The 17,318-nt window shown below is 57.6% G+C and overlaps 1 protein-coding gene across 9 annotated transcripts in view; it reads right to left on the bottom strand.

Annotated features, from left to right (window-relative positions):
* Window positions 1-17,318, bottom strand: part of KMT2D (lysine methyltransferase 2D) — a 39,898-nt gene that overhangs the window by 10,846 nt on the left and 11,734 nt on the right. For 5 of the 9 annotated variants that reach the window (XM_077870207.1, XM_077870199.1, XM_077870205.1 and 2 more), the window contains exons 13-41: window positions 17,155-17,268; window positions 16,684-16,794; window positions 15,953-16,057; window positions 14,769-14,950; window positions 14,425-14,589; window positions 14,224-14,333; window positions 14,079-14,126; window positions 13,195-13,416; window positions 12,845-12,964; window positions 12,642-12,755; window positions 12,291-12,421; window positions 12,062-12,209; window positions 11,799-11,864; window positions 11,510-11,620; window positions 11,195-11,332; window positions 11,005-11,089; window positions 10,550-10,791; window positions 10,379-10,452; window positions 10,122-10,172; window positions 8,185-9,996; window positions 7,885-8,067; window positions 7,673-7,809; window positions 5,557-7,451; window positions 4,033-4,156; window positions 3,799-3,883; window positions 3,629-3,695; window positions 3,283-3,515; window positions 325-3,183; window positions 49-189 (exon numbers count right to left, since the gene is read on the bottom strand). In XM_077870207.1, coding sequence (XP_077726333.1) covers window positions 49-189; window positions 325-3,183; window positions 3,283-3,515; window positions 3,629-3,695; window positions 3,799-3,883; window positions 4,033-4,156; window positions 5,557-7,451; window positions 7,673-7,809; window positions 7,885-8,067; window positions 8,185-9,996; window positions 10,122-10,172; window positions 10,379-10,452; window positions 10,550-10,791; window positions 11,005-11,089; window positions 11,195-11,332; window positions 11,510-11,620; window positions 11,799-11,864; window positions 12,062-12,209; window positions 12,291-12,421; window positions 12,642-12,755; window positions 12,845-12,964; window positions 13,195-13,416; window positions 14,079-14,126; window positions 14,224-14,333; window positions 14,425-14,589; window positions 14,769-14,950; window positions 15,953-16,057; window positions 16,684-16,794; window positions 17,155-17,268 — 9,873 coding nt within the window. The remainder of the gene's footprint in view (window positions 1-48; window positions 190-324; window positions 3,184-3,282; window positions 3,516-3,628; window positions 3,696-3,798; window positions 3,884-4,032; window positions 4,157-5,556; window positions 7,452-7,672; window positions 7,810-7,884; window positions 8,068-8,184; window positions 9,997-10,121; window positions 10,173-10,378; window positions 10,453-10,549; window positions 10,792-11,004; window positions 11,090-11,194; window positions 11,333-11,509; window positions 11,621-11,798; window positions 11,865-12,061; window positions 12,210-12,290; window positions 12,422-12,641; window positions 12,756-12,844; window positions 12,965-13,194; window positions 13,417-14,078; window positions 14,127-14,223; window positions 14,334-14,424; window positions 14,590-14,768; window positions 14,951-15,952; window positions 16,058-16,683; window positions 16,795-17,154; window positions 17,269-17,318) is intronic. The other 4 variants (XM_077870201.1, XM_077870204.1, XM_077870202.1 and 1 more) reach the window with 3 other exon arrangements.

Here is a 17,318-nt window from a genome sequence, read left to right as displayed (position 1 = left end):
TGCCCCCTATCCTGGGATGGGACCAGGGGGCTGGCTCCTGGGGGTCACCTGTTTCAGCTGTTTCAGCAAGGCCTCGCTGGCCCTGACCCCGTCCTCCTTCCGCAGCTTCTTTCGGGAGCTCACCAACCTGTCGCTTGCCTTCTGTACCCGCTTGGGCTTCGGTGTCACAGGCTTCCTTGCTGCTGTATCCTAAGCCGGATAAACCCACAGTGAAGGCTACTGTCTTCCTCAGAGCCCTCACCTCTCCTGGGTGAACCAGACCTGCTCACGCTGCCCCGGGTTGCAGTACCCACTCTATCTGCTCAATCTATCTAGAGCACTCACCTCCTTGTTGCTGGGGGTACCCTGTAGTTTCTGCTCCAGCCCAGCCAGCTTGCTGTCAATGTGCCCGTTGATCTCAGCTCGCAGCCCCTCGGGCCCCCGCCCAGTGCTGAGTTGCACATTCTTTGCCCGTAGAAGCTTCTGCAAGAGCAGATGCCCAGCCTCTGAACGGGGGCCTGCCAGCAGGAGGTGGTTGCTGGTACCTGGTGCCCCTATTGGCTCCCCGTTGGCCTCCCTCTTCACCGCCTGGGCTCCCAGGGCACATGGCTCTTCCCGAGGCTCCTGCTTGATGCTGAGATGGGGTGGCTCGGGCACTGCCTGCCCATTCACCTGCTCCAGATGCCCAGGTACCAGACTGCTCTGCTCTGGCTTCTGGGCTTCTACTAGGCTGTCTGGAGGGTCCCAAGGTCCCAGCCCCTTGCCGAAGAACGTATCCGCAAGCTGGGCAGCAGCAGGTGAGACCCTCCCAGGAGGCAGCTCCAAGGATGGCCCCTGGGGTTTTGGGGTCCCTGGCTGGGTGGGAGGGAGCTGGGCCTCAGAAGGGAGCTGGGATGGGACCAGGGGGCTGGCTCCGGGGGGCTGTGAGGAAGGTCTCTTTGGCTCTTGGGGGCTGGATGGTGGAGGAGTGGGATGGACAGGGCCGAGGACCGGTCCTGTGGCTAAGGCTCCTTGTGGGGCGGGGAGCCGGGGTGGGCCCTGAGGTCGAAGCCCCACCCCTAGCTCCTGGAGGGGGCCTGTTTGGGATCCAGGGAAGCCCCCAAGTTGGGGCTGGCGGCCCAGGAGGCCCTGGAGGGGAGAGGGCTGGGCTCCGGGTTCCTGGTAGGGTGGGGCCTGGCGCACTGCCTGACTCTGCTGCAGTTGCCGCTGCATGAGGAGTGCCTGTAGCTGCTGCTGCTGCTGCGGGCTCAAGTGCCGCAACTGGGGGTTTTTGGCCAGGACTCCTTGGAGCTGCGCTCGAAGCTGACTCACTGTCGGCATGACTCCAGGCCCAGGCAGGCCCGGTCCAGACTGGGGGACAGATCCTGCTTTGGCAGGCTGCGGCCCGGCATTATTCTGCACCGGCCGCTCTAGTCCAAGGGGCTGTTGGGAGCCCAGAAGGTTCTGGGTCATGGTCCCAGGCTGCTCCCCTAAAGGAACAGAGGATTGGGCCAGCAGGTGGGGCATGGGTGAGGCCTCCGAGGATGAGCCGCTGCCTGCTTGCCCATGGCTTCCCACAGTGGCTGTGTGGAGCAAGTTAACTTGCTGCTGCTGTGGCCCCGGGAGCCTCAGAGGTGGCTGCAGCTGCGCAGAGCTGGGTTGTGGCTGGGTCTGCGGCTGGACAAGCAGGAGCTGTGAGTCCCCGGAGAGTGAGGGCTTCACCTCCCCAGGTTCAGTGGCTGCCGACTCAGGAACAGTCCCTAGGGCTAGCGGTGCCCCCTGATGTGTGGATGGCCCCTCCGTGGCCTCTGGAGGAAGAGCTGTCTCTACCATGCTCTGCTCCTTGCCTGTCAGCAGGACAGTGGTACCCAGGGCTCCAGGGCTAGAAAAGTGTTGTGAGGGCTTGGCGGGCATGCCGGGGCCAAGGGGCACCTGCTGCTGTGGCTGCTGCGGCTGCTGCTGCTGTGGAGACAGTAAAGTTCGACTCTGGTTCAAGAGGCCCATCTGCTGTTGCTGCTGTTGCTGCTGCTGCTGCTGCTGTTGCTGCTGCTGCTGAAATTGCTGCTGCTGCTGTTGCTGTAGTTGCTGCTGCTGCTGCTGAAACTGCTGCTGCTGCTGTAATTGCTGCTGTTGCAGTTGCTGCTGCTGTTGGAGTTGCTGCTGCTGCTGCTGTTGCTGTTGGAGTTGCTGCTGCTGCTGCTGTTGCTGTTGGAGCTGCTGCTGCTGCTGCTGCTGCTGCTGCTGGAGCTGCTGCTGCTGCAAGGCGGCCATGGGCTGAGTGCTGAGTTTGGGCTGCCCGCCGTGTGGCATCAGGCCCTGCTGCAGATGGGAAAGGCCTGCCATGGATCCCTGCTGTTGGTGCTGTTGGTGCTGTTGCTGCTGTTGCTGCTGCTGCTGCTGCTGGGCTGTGACCAGCCGGTGTCCCATGAGGCCCTGACCCTGCTGTGCCAGCTGGGGGGAACTCAGCACCCGGGACTGGGTCAGAAGCACCTGTCTGTGAGGACCCTGGGGGCCCAAGGCTCCAGGGTGTTGCTGCTGCTGCTGTTGCTGCAACACTGCTACCTGGGCAGGGCCCAGCATGCCCTGGGGCCCCTGGGGTGGTTGTGGGGACAGCTGTTGGACCAAGAGGCCCTGACGGCTGCTGGGAGGCAGAAGCCCCTGGGGTTTGGGACCCAGAGCCTGGTTTGCCTGTACACCCAGGCTCTGCTGCTGTTGCTGCTGGACTGCCACCTGTCCTAAGAGGTGCTGTTGCTGCTGCTGTTGCAGTTTCTGGGCTAGTTGCATGCGCTGCTGCTGGAGCTGCAGCTGCCTTTCCTGTAAAAGTCTTGAATCGGGTCCTAGGCCTCGAAGAGCCAGGTTGCCTGGGAAAAAGCCCCCTGAGGGGCCCCCCAAGGCCCCAGCTCCACCAGAGTGTTGCTGTTGCTGCTGTTGGGCCAGGGAGGTGTTGAGGAAAGGGCCACCAGGCTGTCCAGGGAGTGTCATGCCTCCTGGGGGCAGGCGAAGACCTGTAGCTTGCCCACCTGGAGGCCCCTGTGGTGGCTGCAGCCCATGGCCCGGGAGCAGCTGACCAGGGAGCTTGGTGAGTAGCCGGGGACTCTGGGAAGGGCTAAGGGCCAGCACAGCTGAGTGTTGCTGCTGCTGCTGTTGTTGCTGCTGCTGCTGCTGCTGCTGCTTATTCCGATACTCTGCCATGAGATTGGTGTGCTCCTTCTGCTGCTTCCGGACCTAGCACAGGAGAATTGGGAAGTCAGCCTGGAGCCAGCCCAACCGTGCCCTCCCTCTTGTTGGGCTCCTGGTTGCCAGGCTGAAGTCTGCTTTCCGTACCTGATCCAGCTGTTTCTGGATCTTGCTCTGCTGCTCCGTCACCAGCTTGAGCTTCTCGGCATCAGCCTCCGGGAACTCACGGCCAGCCTTTTTGGCAGTGCGCTGCTTGGCGCACAGAGCCTTCCGAGACTTGCGGTGCACACCAATCTGCTCCTCTAGCACCTTCAGCTGCATCTGTAGGAGCTGTTGGGTATGAAACAGCCATTCCTCATACTGCCGCTGGTCAGCCTCATCTGAGAAAAGAAACAGGGTGTCGGGACCTGCCAAAGGGAGCTCGGAATCCCTCTTCCTCAACCATCTGCCCCCAGCCACTCCCTTGCACACTCCTCCCCATCCCTATACTCACTGATCACTCCCTGGGCAAAGGTGGGCGGGTTGGGACGAGGCTGGGAGGGGTCACCAGCACTCCGCTCCTGTGGTGAGAGAAACTTGCTGAAGGGTCATTGTTCCATAGCAGGCCCTAAGCGTGGCCTGACTGGAGAGGACACACGTTCCTAATCCCACCTGATCACTTACCTGGCCACTTCCAGCTGCCACATGGTTCTGCAGATCACTGCCGGGACCCCCTGAGAGCCTCTGGGCTAGCAGGGACACTTGCTGCCTAGAGTCCGCCACAACAAAGGGGATGTGTAGGTCATGGAGAAAGTTGAAAGGCAGAGAGGTAGGACAAGTAGGGAGGGGGACAAGGAAGGAGAGGGGAAGGACTAGGAAAGGAAAAGAGCTGATCACCCCCCACCTCCCAAGTCTTACCTGTTCATACCAGGTGCCACTCCAATGCTGCCCTGAGCCATCACCTTCTTGATGCCTTTCAAAGCCACCATCTTGGCCTTTGCAATGGGATCAATGATATCTTCTGCCGCAAATTTGTCCAGATCTGGAGAGGGGAGAGCCGAGTAAGCTGGACATTGGAGTCAATAATCCCCTCTATGTCTGCTGTGCCTTCCAACACCCAACACCTTGGCCTCCGCTGAACCAAGTAGGACAACGGAATGGCAAAATAAGGGTAGAAAGACCACTGAACTAGAAGCCAGGCAGCCTGGGTGACTCAGCTTTATAATTCATAGGAACGTGGTCCTGTTTTCACTTGCACAGCGCTAAGAAGAGATATTAAGTAAGGATTCGTGGGGCCAATACATCACTGTCATTTGACTTCTCTGAGCCTCAGTTTCTTCCTCTATCTGACACAGCTCATGATTCCCTACTCTGCCTATCTCATGGAACTAATGAGAGGATCAAATGTGACACAGACTATGAGTACACTGTATGACCCAGAGAACATTCTTCAAAGAAAATATTCTTAGGGCAACTAGTACAGCCCAAGAACCCAAGATGTGGGCACTGTGCCAAAGTCTTAGATGCCAGAGCTGTTTTGGGCGCGACATGCATCACCTATAGCCCACTTTCTTGCCTGCTCAGGGTCCTGGGTAAAAAAGGAGAAATAAGCAACCAACCAAAACTTAAAATCTTCCTAAAATCTCGCACATTGTGTATTTCTCTACTGCTCACAAAAGTTAACTCTCAATTTTTTAAAGGACTAACCAAACTCCCTCTCCTCATACTCTGAAAGAATAGGTAAGAGGATCAGAAGGCCAGGATTCAAACTCTAGCTCTGTCAGTTGTATGAACTGGGCAAGATACTTAACCTCCAAGCCTGCTTCCCTTTCTATAATTGAAGATAACAGCAGTACCTATTTAATAAATTTGTGATTCAATCAGATGACGAACACAAAGTGCATGGCAGGCTGCTTAGCAAATTACAATTTAATAAATGCTACTATAATTGAAGATCTTTCTTAACCTGGCCCCACTTCTTCCATGTCCAAAATTAGGGTAGTACCCACTCACCTCCCTCCACACAGAGTCCACTCCTGCCTAACCACTTCACTGCTGTCTCCAAACGTACTCGCTGGCTTCCCACCAGCAGTCTCACTCAAGTCCTCGCCCCTACCCGGACTGCTTTGTCCTGCACCACTTCTCTCCCAACTCCCCATATGCTGGTCTCGCCTCGGCTCCAGAGCCTTTGCTAATCAGGCTTCATGCATTCATTCCATTCATTCCAACATCTGAATGCCTGCTATATGCCAGGCGCTATTCCTCCCTTCGCAAAAGCTCCAACACTTCTGCCTGCACTGCTAGCATGGCATTTAGCCCATGCTCTTTGAATCCCACTTCCCTTAGCTGGGGATGATTATAGGTCCCATAGCACTAGTGTCCACTTGGTGGTAGCAGTGATCACCCCTAAATAACTAAGCTAGTGCCCCTGGCTGAAGTTACCTGTATCCGGGAAGAAGCTGTTAGCCAGTTGCTGCTGCATGGCCAGCTGCTGAGGTTTCATACACATAGAAGGTGGCATGGTACCCATGGGCTTCTGTGCCAGCACTGGCTGGGAGCTCTGCTGGGGCACCAAGCCTGCCTGCCCTCCATGCTGCCCACTTAGCATATGCCCTTGATTGGATACCATGGCCATGGATGGGGCCAGACGTTGCTGCAGGGCATGTGCTGGTGGCTGGGTGGGCATCAGTGGTTGCGCCAAGCCTGGCTGTCGCGAACCTCCAAGTCCTAGGGCAAGCTGCTGTTGGGGTCCAGACAAACTGGGAGAAGAGCCCTCGTGTGGCAAAGACATGGCCTGGGCAGGGCCTGGTGCAGACAGCAAGGAATGTTGCTGTTGTTGCTGTTGCTGCTGCTGCTGCTGCTGAACAGGCTGCAGCTGTGCGGAAAGCTGCTGCTTCTTCTGGAGCTCCTTCTTCTCATGCTCCAACAGGTCCTCGATGAGTAAGGGCAACTCACTGGCTACCAGCGAGCTCTCCATCTTGTCCAGCTCATCCCCAGATGCAGTATGGCCACCGGGCAAGGTCAGGGCCTCACTCTCCAGCTCAAACTTTTCCAGCAGAGAGGACCCTCCTGGGCCACTCAGCGGGCTGGGGGTCAATAGGTGAGCTGGTGGTCCTCCCGTGGCCCCAAAGGGGCCCTTCTCAGTTGTGTGCCCACTGCTGGAAAAGGGTCCTGTGCCCATCCGGGTGTCCCGGCTGCCCATAACGCTCTGACCTGGCTTCAGCCCCAGGCTTAGGGAAGTGGTAGCAGGTGCCGGCTCTACCTTGGGGGTGGTAATGGCAAATTGGCAAGGGGAAGGGTGGCGCCCACCTTCCTCCACCTTGGGCTTCACCTCTGGAAGCACTGATGCCAGACGGGGCTCAGAGGCATCAGCAGCAGGTGGAGGGCGTTCCTCAGGGCCCAAGGATACTGGCTCCACCCCCCGCAGAAGGGCCTCCCGCTCTGCCTTTTCATTGGCCGATTCCACCAGCCTTAGGTGCTCATTGAAGATGTCCTTTTTGTCCCCAGTGTCCAGCTCAGGATCAGTGTAGGCCAGTAGATCAAACTCATCCCCGTTGAGCAGGTCATCCAGGTGGGGATCATTGGTCTCCAGGTTTTCCAAGGTGCCCAGCTCATCATCTCCCTTGGCCACATCCACACCCAGGCCTAGGTGAGCAAGCTCCTCATCATCCTCTAGGGCCTTGTGGGCATCAAACTCATCGTCCAGCTCAGGATCCTCGCAGGGTAACTTCCCAGCTTCCAGGGCCAGAGGAGGAGGACGGCCAAGCTCAGTGCTTGAGGGGGGCCGGCTAACCAGCTCCAAGCTGGTGGGCAGGGAGGGACCTTTGGTGTGGGGTATTGGATGGAGGCTGTTGTTCAATTCAGGGGCCGGGGGTGCTGAGGGTTTCTGTGGGGGAAGGCCTGATACCGCGAGGCCTCGAAGCCCTTCAGGAGCCATTCGGTGGGAGTCCTCACTTACTGGGTAAAAACGGGGTCTCTGAGGGGGGCCCTGACCAGGAAATGGAGCCCCCCCAGGTCCTAGTCCCTTCTGGACATTGTGCCGCAACTCAATGAACTGGGCAGGACCAGCTGGACCAGGCACTGGCTCTCCGGGGCCAGGCAGGCGAGTGGGAAGTCCCGCCAAGGGGGAACCCAGGGCTGGGCGGCCCAGTTCAGGCCCAGGAGTTGACGGAAAGCGAGTAGACATGGCAAGTCGCATGGAAGTGGCTGCCGTTGCCTGCTGCTGTTGCTGCTGCTGCTGCTGCCACAGTTGCTGCTGCTGCTGCTGCTGCTGTAAGGGCAGGGACCCAGGGTAGGGCGCTCGCTGATAGAAGGCTTGGGAGCCTCCCACCAGTTGCCTGGAAAAACATGCAATAGTCAGTACGACGAAATCAGGATGGAGAGCTAGAAAATAGGCTTAGGGCAGCAGGGAAGGATGGAGTTGCTGCAGTCAGAGGGAATGGGGAAGAGTTAAGTGACACGGGGACAAGGATCAGCCATGGGAAAACCAGGGGGAGCACACACAGGTGGGGAGGTCTGTTCCCTTGCTTTACTCCAAGGGAACCCCTTGGAGCCTCACCGGCTATTCACATCCAGAGAAGAAGGGGTGGCTGGTGGAGGTGGCCGGGAGAGTCGGTCATCACCAGGAAAAGCCCCTGGCCCCAGGATGGGGCCCCCCAACTTGCTTGGGGGCAGCCCCACAAGGCTACTCTTGTCCTAGGAGAGACAGAGATAGATGAGGGGGGCCATCTTCAGGACCCTGAGCCCCTCACCCCTTGCCACTCTACCTACCTGGGTCCCGGCGAAGGGGGTCTGGCCTCGACTCAGCTGCTCAAAGGCAGGGCTGCTGGGCTCAGCACCCCAGCTGCCCGGGGGCCCCACAGCTCCTGCAGCTGCTGCAGCTGTCTCCTTCTCCTGCCGCAGGGTGTTGCGCTGGATCTGCTGCCGAATCAGCAACTCCCGGAGTCGCTGGCGCTGTGCAGAGAACAGAAAAGTGGAGTAAGTCCATTCTACTCTAACCACGGGGCTGGAACAGAGACAGCAAAGGTATTGTGGGGGGTGGGGGAGGTTTGCTCCAGGATGTCTACCCACCTGGCGCTGCTTCTCCAGTTCTGTTTGGCTGAGACTGGACAGGCCTGGGTCCTGGGTACCTGGAAGTTCAGGTGCCACCAAAGAGCCGCCCATTCCAGCCCCTGGGTCTTCTCGCTTATCGACCGGAGAGGTGATGCCTGCCCGCTGTGAGGCTCCATGGGACAGGTAGGGGAGGGATCCATCGGGTGCAGGTGTGGGTAGGACTGACGGGGGGCGTAGCGGGGACAGCCCAAAGCCCTCTCCTGTGGACCCGCTGCTGGATCCCAGGGGGCTGCCCGATGGGTGGAAATTCCCTGTGGCTACTGCGTAGTTTGTGCTTTGAGGCTTGCCCAAGGTAGGGCCAGGCCCAAAATGGCTGTTGATCCCATGGGGTGGAGGGAGACCAGGCTGAGGGACAGGGGGCTTTAGGGAAGGCTCCCCTACCGCCTGAGGGAAAGTGAAACGCATGGGAGAGGGGGTGCCCACAAAAGCACCCGTCCCAGGGGACCGGGCGAAATTTGGGGGCTGTCCACTTGGGACCTTAGCATGGAGCTCACCTGTCGGCCCTGAGGGCAGGGCTGCTGGGAAGCCGCCAGCCCCCAATGGAGTGTGGGCTAGAGGCCCAGCCTTGAAGGCAACTTCAGGGGGCTGGGGTCGGGGTGGCTTATGCAAGGGGGCAAATGGGTCACGGGACTGAGGGCGTGAGGGAGGACGGGAATAGGGGTCAGGGGACTGGAAGCGAGGGGTAACAGGGGATGGGCAAAAAGCCTCGGCAGACAAAGGACGGGGTGTTAACGGAGACTGGGAGCTGGACTGGGACTGGGGACTCGCGGGCACTCGGGAGAAAGGGTCTGAGGGCAATGAGCGAGGGGGCAGGGCACAGCAGCTCTCAGGAGGTGGGGGTTGGGGCCGAGGGGTCAATGGCGGCTGGGCATAGGGATCAGGGTAAGGGCCAGGGCGAAAGATGTCCGAGTGGCTGGGGGAAGAAGGGGCCAAAGCCTGGGCAGGAGGTGGCTCCTGGGGCCTTAGGCCCAAGCCCGGGCTCTGGGGCTCTACCTGAGATGCCCGAGGGGTCAGGGGGGCTTTGAAGACATCGGGTGCCTTTAACTCCAGGCTGCCCAGGTGGGGGCCTGAGGAAGGTGAGTCAACAAAGCCTAGGTTTGGGGGCCCGTAGCTCGGAGAGGATGCCCCAAGCTCTTCCTTCTTCACCTCTAGGGCCTTCCGAGACTCGCCAAAAGGTGGGGGTGACAGCAGGGGTTCGGCAGCCTTGCCTCCCCCTATCCCTGGGCTCTCAGGCACAGCCAGGTTGTCCAGTGAGGGGCAGCGGGGTTTGAGAAAGGGGTCAGGTGTGGAGGGCTGGTGTCGGGGGGTGCCAGGTGGGGTAGTGTGGAATTCCCCTGGCTGGCCAGTCCCAGGACGAGATGAGGCGCCCAGCGTCAGAGGCGGCGCGGGGGCCCCAGTCGGACTAGGATAGGGAGGATAGGTAGGTGGTGCCGTGGGGAAGCGAGGCTCCAGAGCGTAGGCGGGGGCCAGTCCAAAGGGGTCCTGCGAAGGCACTTGGGCGGGCACCTGGGGTGGGAGCTTGAGGAAGAGCTCACCGGGCGAGTCGGGGCCGGGCACTGTGCCCACTGGCGGCTTCAGGAACCCGTCCGCAGAGGTAGACAAGCCGGCGGGGGTTGTGGGGCTGCCAATGAAAATGGTGGGGGCAGCAGCAGGGGGCGGACTGCCCAGTGCCCCTGGCTGGGGGGGAATGCGGAGATGTAGGGCTGGTCGGTCAGTCTTACGGGCCATGTCGCCCACCTTGGTCTGCTTGTTGATCTGGCTCTCAGCCTGCTATAGGGGGAGACCAGGCACAGAGCAGTCAGGCTGCTGTGGCAGGCCCTATGTCCCCCATACCCTCAGAGAGGCCCCCAGGCTACAGGATTTGGGTGGCATGGCCCGGCCTGGCCCCCACTCACCTTTTGCACCTTGTTGATGCGGTGAGCCGCCCGGTTATCTTTGGCCTTTTGCTGAGGAATACAGGACACAGCCTTAGGCCTACGACTCAGTTTCGTGCCCAGCCCCCATCCCTCATGTCACTCACTCCCTACCCAGGAGCAGATCCCTTCTGGCCCAGTCGCTTTAGGAGTGGGAAATGGAAAGAACTGAGGTGAATTTCCCAAAGACATCCTCAAGCCCCAGTTTCCACCCAGACACAGGCTCCCTGCCATCTCACCAGGTAGGGGGCTTTGTCAGCAGCTGGAACTTTTCTCCAGAGCTTCATGATTTGTTTGCAACGGCTAGACCAGTCTGGAGGGCAAAAGCATGTCATTAGAGGAGACCTGGCATGCAAACCCTGTGCCACCACATTACCAGGCTGTTGCCCTTGCCCCCGTCCTATGGGTACCTGGGTAATCCTGCTTGAGATTGGGAAAGTTAATGTTGGCATAGAGCACAGGCGAGATGGTGGAGAGCTGGCCCAACTCCTCATCCTTCTCCCAGCGCTGAAGGCTCCGCTGGTTATAGGAGAGCCCGTCGCCCTCACCCTCCGTGGTGGGGGTGGTGGGGGTGGAGGGCGTGGTGCCCCCCGAGCCTGTCCAGGGGCTGTCTGGCTCACCGGGTTCCGGGCTAAAGAAGCCCCCGCGCTCCCTGGGGCGCAGGGGCAGAGAGTCACAGAGGGCAGGGATGCCAAGCCCCACCCCAGACAGACTGCCTGGAGCCCCCAGGTCACTAACTAAGGAGCAGGGGGGAAGTGTTGCTACAGCAGCACCCAGGAGTCCAAGGTCCCCTCCTTTGGCACGGCCCCAGTGGGAGGGAAGGGACAATAGGGACTGCCCACAGAAGTTAGGCATAGATACCAACCTAGAATCCAGAAATGGGGACTGGCAGAGGCCTGGGTAGGAGTCCATTGGGCTGCTGGAGGGGAGATTGCCCAAAGGGAGTCCACCTACAAGAGGCGGAGGATCAGAGAAAGGGGGCAAGACACCCCTCCTGGGGGCAAGCCTGGACAAACCTGGCCACCCAGTCTTCACACCACTCCTAGCCACGTCACCTTGGAGAAAGGGCCTCTGCAGCGGTGTACGGCTGCCATCTGGGCCGGGGGTTCCGCAACCCAGGTGCTGCTCTCGTTCAGAACCCAGAACATCCTTGAAGAGCTGCTGCAGGTCCTTGGATTCCATCTTGGGCAGTTCTGTGGGGGGTTGATGAAGGATGCCGCTGAGGAAGACTGGGAATTTGAGGGGACACCCCAGGAAAGGTGCCCGGGACTCCCCATCAAAGCAGCTGTGCAGATGGTAGTCCCACAAGTAGGACCTTCTTCTCCCACAGAGGATGCTTATACCCGAAGGAGTGTGGGCCATAGCCTCACCTTCCGTGGGAATCCTATCTAAGTCAGAGCTAAGCATCCCTTCACCCGGAGTGCCTGGCTTCTCGGGGTCACTGGGCACTGGGGATGCCTTCACACCTCCATCCTCAGGTCCTGCAATTGCAAGGAGACACCTGTCAGCCACAGACAGCGTAGAGGCACCACACTGGCCACCCTGAACCACAGAGAGCATGAAACAGTTTTCAGCCCCCAACCCGGATTGTGCTCAGGGGCAAAACATGTTGACAGGCAAAACCAAGACAGGAGACGCGTTCTTCCCAGCAGCCCTCACCTGGTGTATCAGCCTTGCCCTCAGGGCCACGGGATTCTTCATCTGCAACATCCGGACCATCATCTCCTATGAGCAACAGTCCCCGCTCCAGTCAGAGATGCCCTACGCTTCATGCCCAGAATGGGTCCCCAGCTCCACAGGCCAGGGACTTGGCCCACCCTCAATTCCAGGAGACGAGCCTGTTCCCTACCAAATCCCCCCACCAGCTCCTAAGCACAGGGAGGTTGGATCCCTTCATATCACCTCACCCCGACATGACTGACCTTTCTGTGAGGTGGGGAGCTCCTTCCTATCTGAGCCTCCATCCCCTTTGGCTTTTGGGGTTCCTAGGCCAAAAGTTGGCCGGCCCATCCCAACTGCAAAAAGGGCCTTCCGGCTCAGGTCCAACAGCTCCTTCCCAAAGAAGGCTTCCTGAGGGAGGAGGAGGAGAACTGGGCTTCTTCATGCTCTGCAGGGCAGGCCTTCCCTCACCCCACAGAGCCTAAGACCCACCTGCAAATAAGCAGGAAACATGTCTTCCAGTTTGCTCTTCTTGCGCCCTCGCCTCTGCTGCTTCTTTTTCTCATCCCCATCAGCTAAGCTCTGGTCCACAGGGCCCTCAACAGGCAGGTCCACAGGCATCACTGGGGACAGAAGGGGAGATGTCAGCCCCTCTCAGGGAACACCAGGCATGCTGCTCCCAACGCACCTGAGGGAGGCTTTTGGGCTGCTTTCTCCCCAATGCCAGTTGGGTCCACCACCCTCTTGGCCGTACAAGTGAGCCCTCACCTCCCGGGCCTCCCTGGCAGTGCCCCACAGTTCCTGTGATCCCCACCTTCTCCCAGGCCCCACTGGAGCCCTCACCCGTCTCACCCTCGTCGGGCTGCCCATCCCCACTCAACACCTCCGCCTGTGCAGCAGGCCCCTTTTTCACACGTGTGTGGGATTTCCGCTGTCGCACCATGAAACCACCGATGCCTACGAGGAGGCAGAGCCGAGACTGAGAAGCCGCTGGGGGACCTGGTAAGCTATCCCTTGCCACACACCTCCCCATCCCAGGGCCTCACCAGGCCGATAGGGTTTGCGTTTGCGTTTCTTGCTTTCCTCAGTTTCCTCTCTGCCAGGCTCCACGTCAGGGCTGACGGGGCCCTCCAGTTTCATTTCACATTCCATGTGCTCCACGCTACCTGTGTACGGGCACAGAGAGAGAGGGAGAAAGATCAGAGACATGGGCCCTTTTAACCTTGTCATCCTGCCACCCAAGAACAGAGTGCCCAGTGCCTTGCTACAAAGCCATGTGGCAAGACCAACAGTGGCTCCAGGGGGACTGGGAGAGGCAATGCTGCCCCAACCAATGCCCTACTCTCACTGACACCCTCCCACTACATGGGCACTTCCTGAGATTCCCCCGCCTGACCTTCACCCTTGAGCAGCTCATCAGCGTCCAGGTCCCCATCCTTCTTGTCATCAGGACCAAGGGCATCTGAGGGCTCAGAACCCTCCAGCCCTGCCTCGCCTGGGAGGCCAAGCCGTCCTCGCCGCTGGCGCCGCTTGTGCAGGGGTGACATGGTAAGGTTACGCAGCACAGCCATGCCCGTTTCTGTCAGCCACACGCCCTCGAAGCGAAAGTATTGAGGCTCTGCACAAAGGGGAAGAGCATGTAACCCCTGGATGGAGGCCCCAGAGAAACCAGAACTCTAAGTTTCAGCCTAAGTCCCCAGCTGGGACAAAACCAGCAAAAGACAGATCAAAGTGAACACTGGCGCATGAGGGTTGGAAAGGACAGGCCACTGACAGGTGCTATCTGAGGCCTGAGTTCTCTTTCAGTGACCCGGAGGGGTTCATGGAGACGGCTACTACAGAAGCCTGACTTTGCTCATGACTAACACTAGCTCACCAAATATACTCTCTAGCTGCCTGGGCCTGCCGAATGCCACCAAACAGTGTCCCAGATGCCAGGAGCAGGGCCCACATGCTGCTGGAGGAGGCAATGGCCACAGCCTCCTTCACTGAGGAGAAAAAGTTCTATTCTGTGCTCTCTGAGGTGAGAATCTGGCAGTGCGAAGGTCATGCTTGCCTAGCAGAATGAACTCTGCCTGGGAAGATGGAGGCTTTTGTTCTCATCATAGGTTTACCACTAACCTACTGGCATGACCTTGAGCAGACCACTCAACCTCCAAGGATCTTAGTTTCCTCCTCTGAAAATGGGTAGAGGAAGTTGTGGGGGGGCAGGGGCTGGAGCTGGACTAGACGGTGTCTAGGTCTCCTCTGGCCTTGGCATTGGGGATTTCTGTGACTCACCTGGCTCTTTCACCTTCATAGGCACCAACTCTGGAGGTGCGACAGGTGCTATGGAAGAGACAGACAAACCAAGGCAGCTTGAGTCCCAAAGCAAGACCCCCCCTGCCCTGATCCCTCACCACTCTCCCCAGCACCTGGCACTCACCAGCAGGCTTTACTACATAGGGCTGGCAGGAGACACAGTCAAAGCCCTCATCGGCCGCCTGCTCCACGTCATCCTCCGTGAAGAGGCTCTCGCAGCCAGCATGCATCCACCTGGAAGAAGGGAGACCATAAGAAATAAACCCAGATAGTGCAAGGAGGAGAACAGGGTAAAGGCCTATATAGGGGAAAGGGCCATCCTCACCGTTCACAGTGGCGGCACTGGATTAGTAGGTCCTCTTCCACGTATGGGGTGTGACAGATAGGGCAGGTCACCAGGCTGGCGCAGGGGCCGCAGTGTGTGTAACTATTTTGCCATTCACAGTGGAAGCCAGGGGAGGCGGCCCCACACTGCATACAAGACACACACCTGGTAGGAGCAGAAAGACAGACCCTTGGTACCTAACCTTCCAGAGGCACCTGGAGGCACCTTCACACTGAGAAGCGAGCAACCAGTCCTGCCTCCTAAATCCAGCCTCTGCCATGTTAGCAACATCACATCTCTCCAACATTTCTGGCCCAGGCCCCCCAAGATCCCGGTCTCCTTACCACTTGCACTTCCAGCCCCCCTTGGGCACGGTGAGCAGTGGCGGGTCCAGGCAGTATGTGTGGTAGCTAATGTCACAGTCATCACAGAGCAGCAGGCGTGAGGGGTCCGAGGCTTGGCCACACACCTCACACACGATGCACTCCACGCAACGCCAGCCCTTTAGCAGCATCACCTTGGTGATCTGGTGTGGGAGATGCCAACTTCTCAGGGTGTGATGTACAGGAGAGTGAAGATCTCTTAGGGGAGGGTGGGCCTTACAATGGGCAGAGCTGGAGGACCTTGGTGCCCAGGCCAGACCTCCATCTGAGCACAGGAAGGCTATACAGAGCACCCTCACCCCCAAAAGCAGTGGTTCTAAAACTAAGGCTCTCAGGGATCTCCACTGGTCAGAGAACAGCCTCACCCAGCCATTGCCTCACTACAACCTTTCACTAGCCAAATCCCCAAAAAGACTATGGGAAGAATTAGGTTGCATTTTCCCCAACTTTTCTTGAATGTTTAGAAACCGCTACTGCTTAAAGTTCACGAATGTTAGCAGTGAACAAGTTCATGGGGATCCCTGGGTGGCTCAGCGGTTTAGTGCCTGTCTTTGGCCCAGGGCGCAATCTTGGAGTCCTGGGATCAAGTCCCACATCAGGCTCCCTGCATGGAGCCTGCTTCTCCTTTTGCCTGTGTCTCTGCCTCTCTCTCCCTCTATGTCTATCATGAATAAATAAATAAAATCTTAAAAAAAAAAAAAAGTTCAATTAACATTAATGAAAACCCCAAAACAAGTGATCACACGGGGATCAAAACCAGCGCCTTCTCTTTGTAGCCATGTGCTTGCAATTTTGATTTCATACTTTATCTCCAAGCCATATCATGTTTTCTATTAGTCAGGTTTTCCCAGCGTATACGATAAAGTTATACCAACAAATCACTGTCTACCACAAAGAAACTTAATAAAGACCACCATAATTTCCAGAGTACTTTGCTCCAAGATGAGTTTGATAACCACTAGTGACTAATAAATAACTTTCATGACCAACAGCCATTTTAACTAGTGTGACCAGGTGTCAACTATACTCGAATTTAAAAATTAAAAAAAAAAAAAAAAAAAAAAAAAGGTGACCAGAACAAGGGCCTAAGATAAGAAATAACTGACCCCATTCCATAGCCCAAGCCTCTTGGGCCTTGAACTCACCTTGCTGTTGACACAGTAAGGGTGATAGCACTGGGAACACTGGGAACAGGCAAGGAGGTGGCCCTCTGCCCCCCGGCCAAAGCTGCCACAAACCACGCACATGTCCTAGAGAAATACAGAAACCTAAATATCCAACCTGGTCTCTTCATCTCACTCAGTCCCAGCGACCAACTAACACTAATCTGAAAGGAGGGAGTCAGGGAACCAAAAACCACCCCCCATCATCAGGACACTTAGCCATCACAGGCCTGGTCCTTCCTAGCGTGCCTTGCTCATCTGACCAGGGATCTGAACTGGTACATCCCGACTGGGTAAAAGAAAGAGAAGTCAAAGGAAGGGAAGAAAGTTAAAGACTGGTCAGGATGAGAGAGGAATGTATCTGACAAAATTCTATCAGCTTTGAGATTATTCGGGTGAGAATGTACATTAATTTCCCTAGGCCATAAGCTCCAATGCGGCGGAGGGCATTTCTTGCCTTTTTCATTGCTATACCCCTTGCTCCTAGCTCAGTGCCAAGCTCAGACTCCTCTGAGTCTAAACAGAAATTTGACGGATGGACAAACGAACGAAACGTGATCCTGGTTCACTGTCTGTTTTCTCATTAGCCGAATATCCCCAGAAGTAGGTCCTTGGTTTTCCCCATTTACCGTCCCACCAAAATACGCACACCCAATGCTGGGTTTGGCAGGTCTCAGTGCTGAGGATGGGACTACACCAGTCAAGTACGGTACCTGCATTAGGACAAACTTGTCTGTGTTGGAGAAGAGAACCACAGTATTTTGCATGGTGTCGTCATCGTCGTCTTCTTCCTCTTTGCTGGGAGAGCTATCGATATCAGCAACCTTACAGGCAGAGAGTTGTGGCAAGTGAGGCAGCTAAATCTGCCCCCACTAAGCTGCTCTCCTCTTTGGTGTTGGGGGAAGGAGGAGTGAACCCCTGGCTAAGATGAAGGCCAGGAGCCAGGACTAAGAAGCAGAAGAACACCCCAGCTCCCAAACTGGGCCTCAGCCCGACAGCAGAGATTTCAGAGAAGCCTGGGGGCCAGGTGGACAGAAGGAGCACAGACATTGCTGGACAGGCCCTAGGCTAGCAGGCAGGTAGGTAGGTAGGTGAGCGTGCAGGGGACTGGCAGGATTTAAAGGGTGTTTAATCTTGAAGGGACCAGCTGAAGCATGTTTGGGAAATGGGAAGCCTCTCCTTACTACCAGAGTCTCAATGGAAGAAGTAGTTGATTTTAGCCGGGCCCGTCCTCTCCCACGTCCTCCATGGGCTCCTCCACGTGGCCGGCGTCTTCCTGGGAAACTACTGCTGCGACCCTGAGTGAGGGAAGAGGATGGTTACAGGAGCAAGTCGGGAGCTTGCGATC

Source organism: Canis aureus, chromosome 25 (genome assembly GCF_053574225.1).
Source record: "Canis aureus isolate CA01 chromosome 25, VMU_Caureus_v.1.0, whole genome shotgun sequence".
In the NCBI taxonomy this organism is placed as follows: Eukaryota; Metazoa; Chordata; class Mammalia; order Carnivora; family Canidae; genus Canis; species Canis aureus.
Note: the sequence above shows the minus strand (reverse complement) of the source record. Positions and strands in the feature narration are given on the sequence as shown.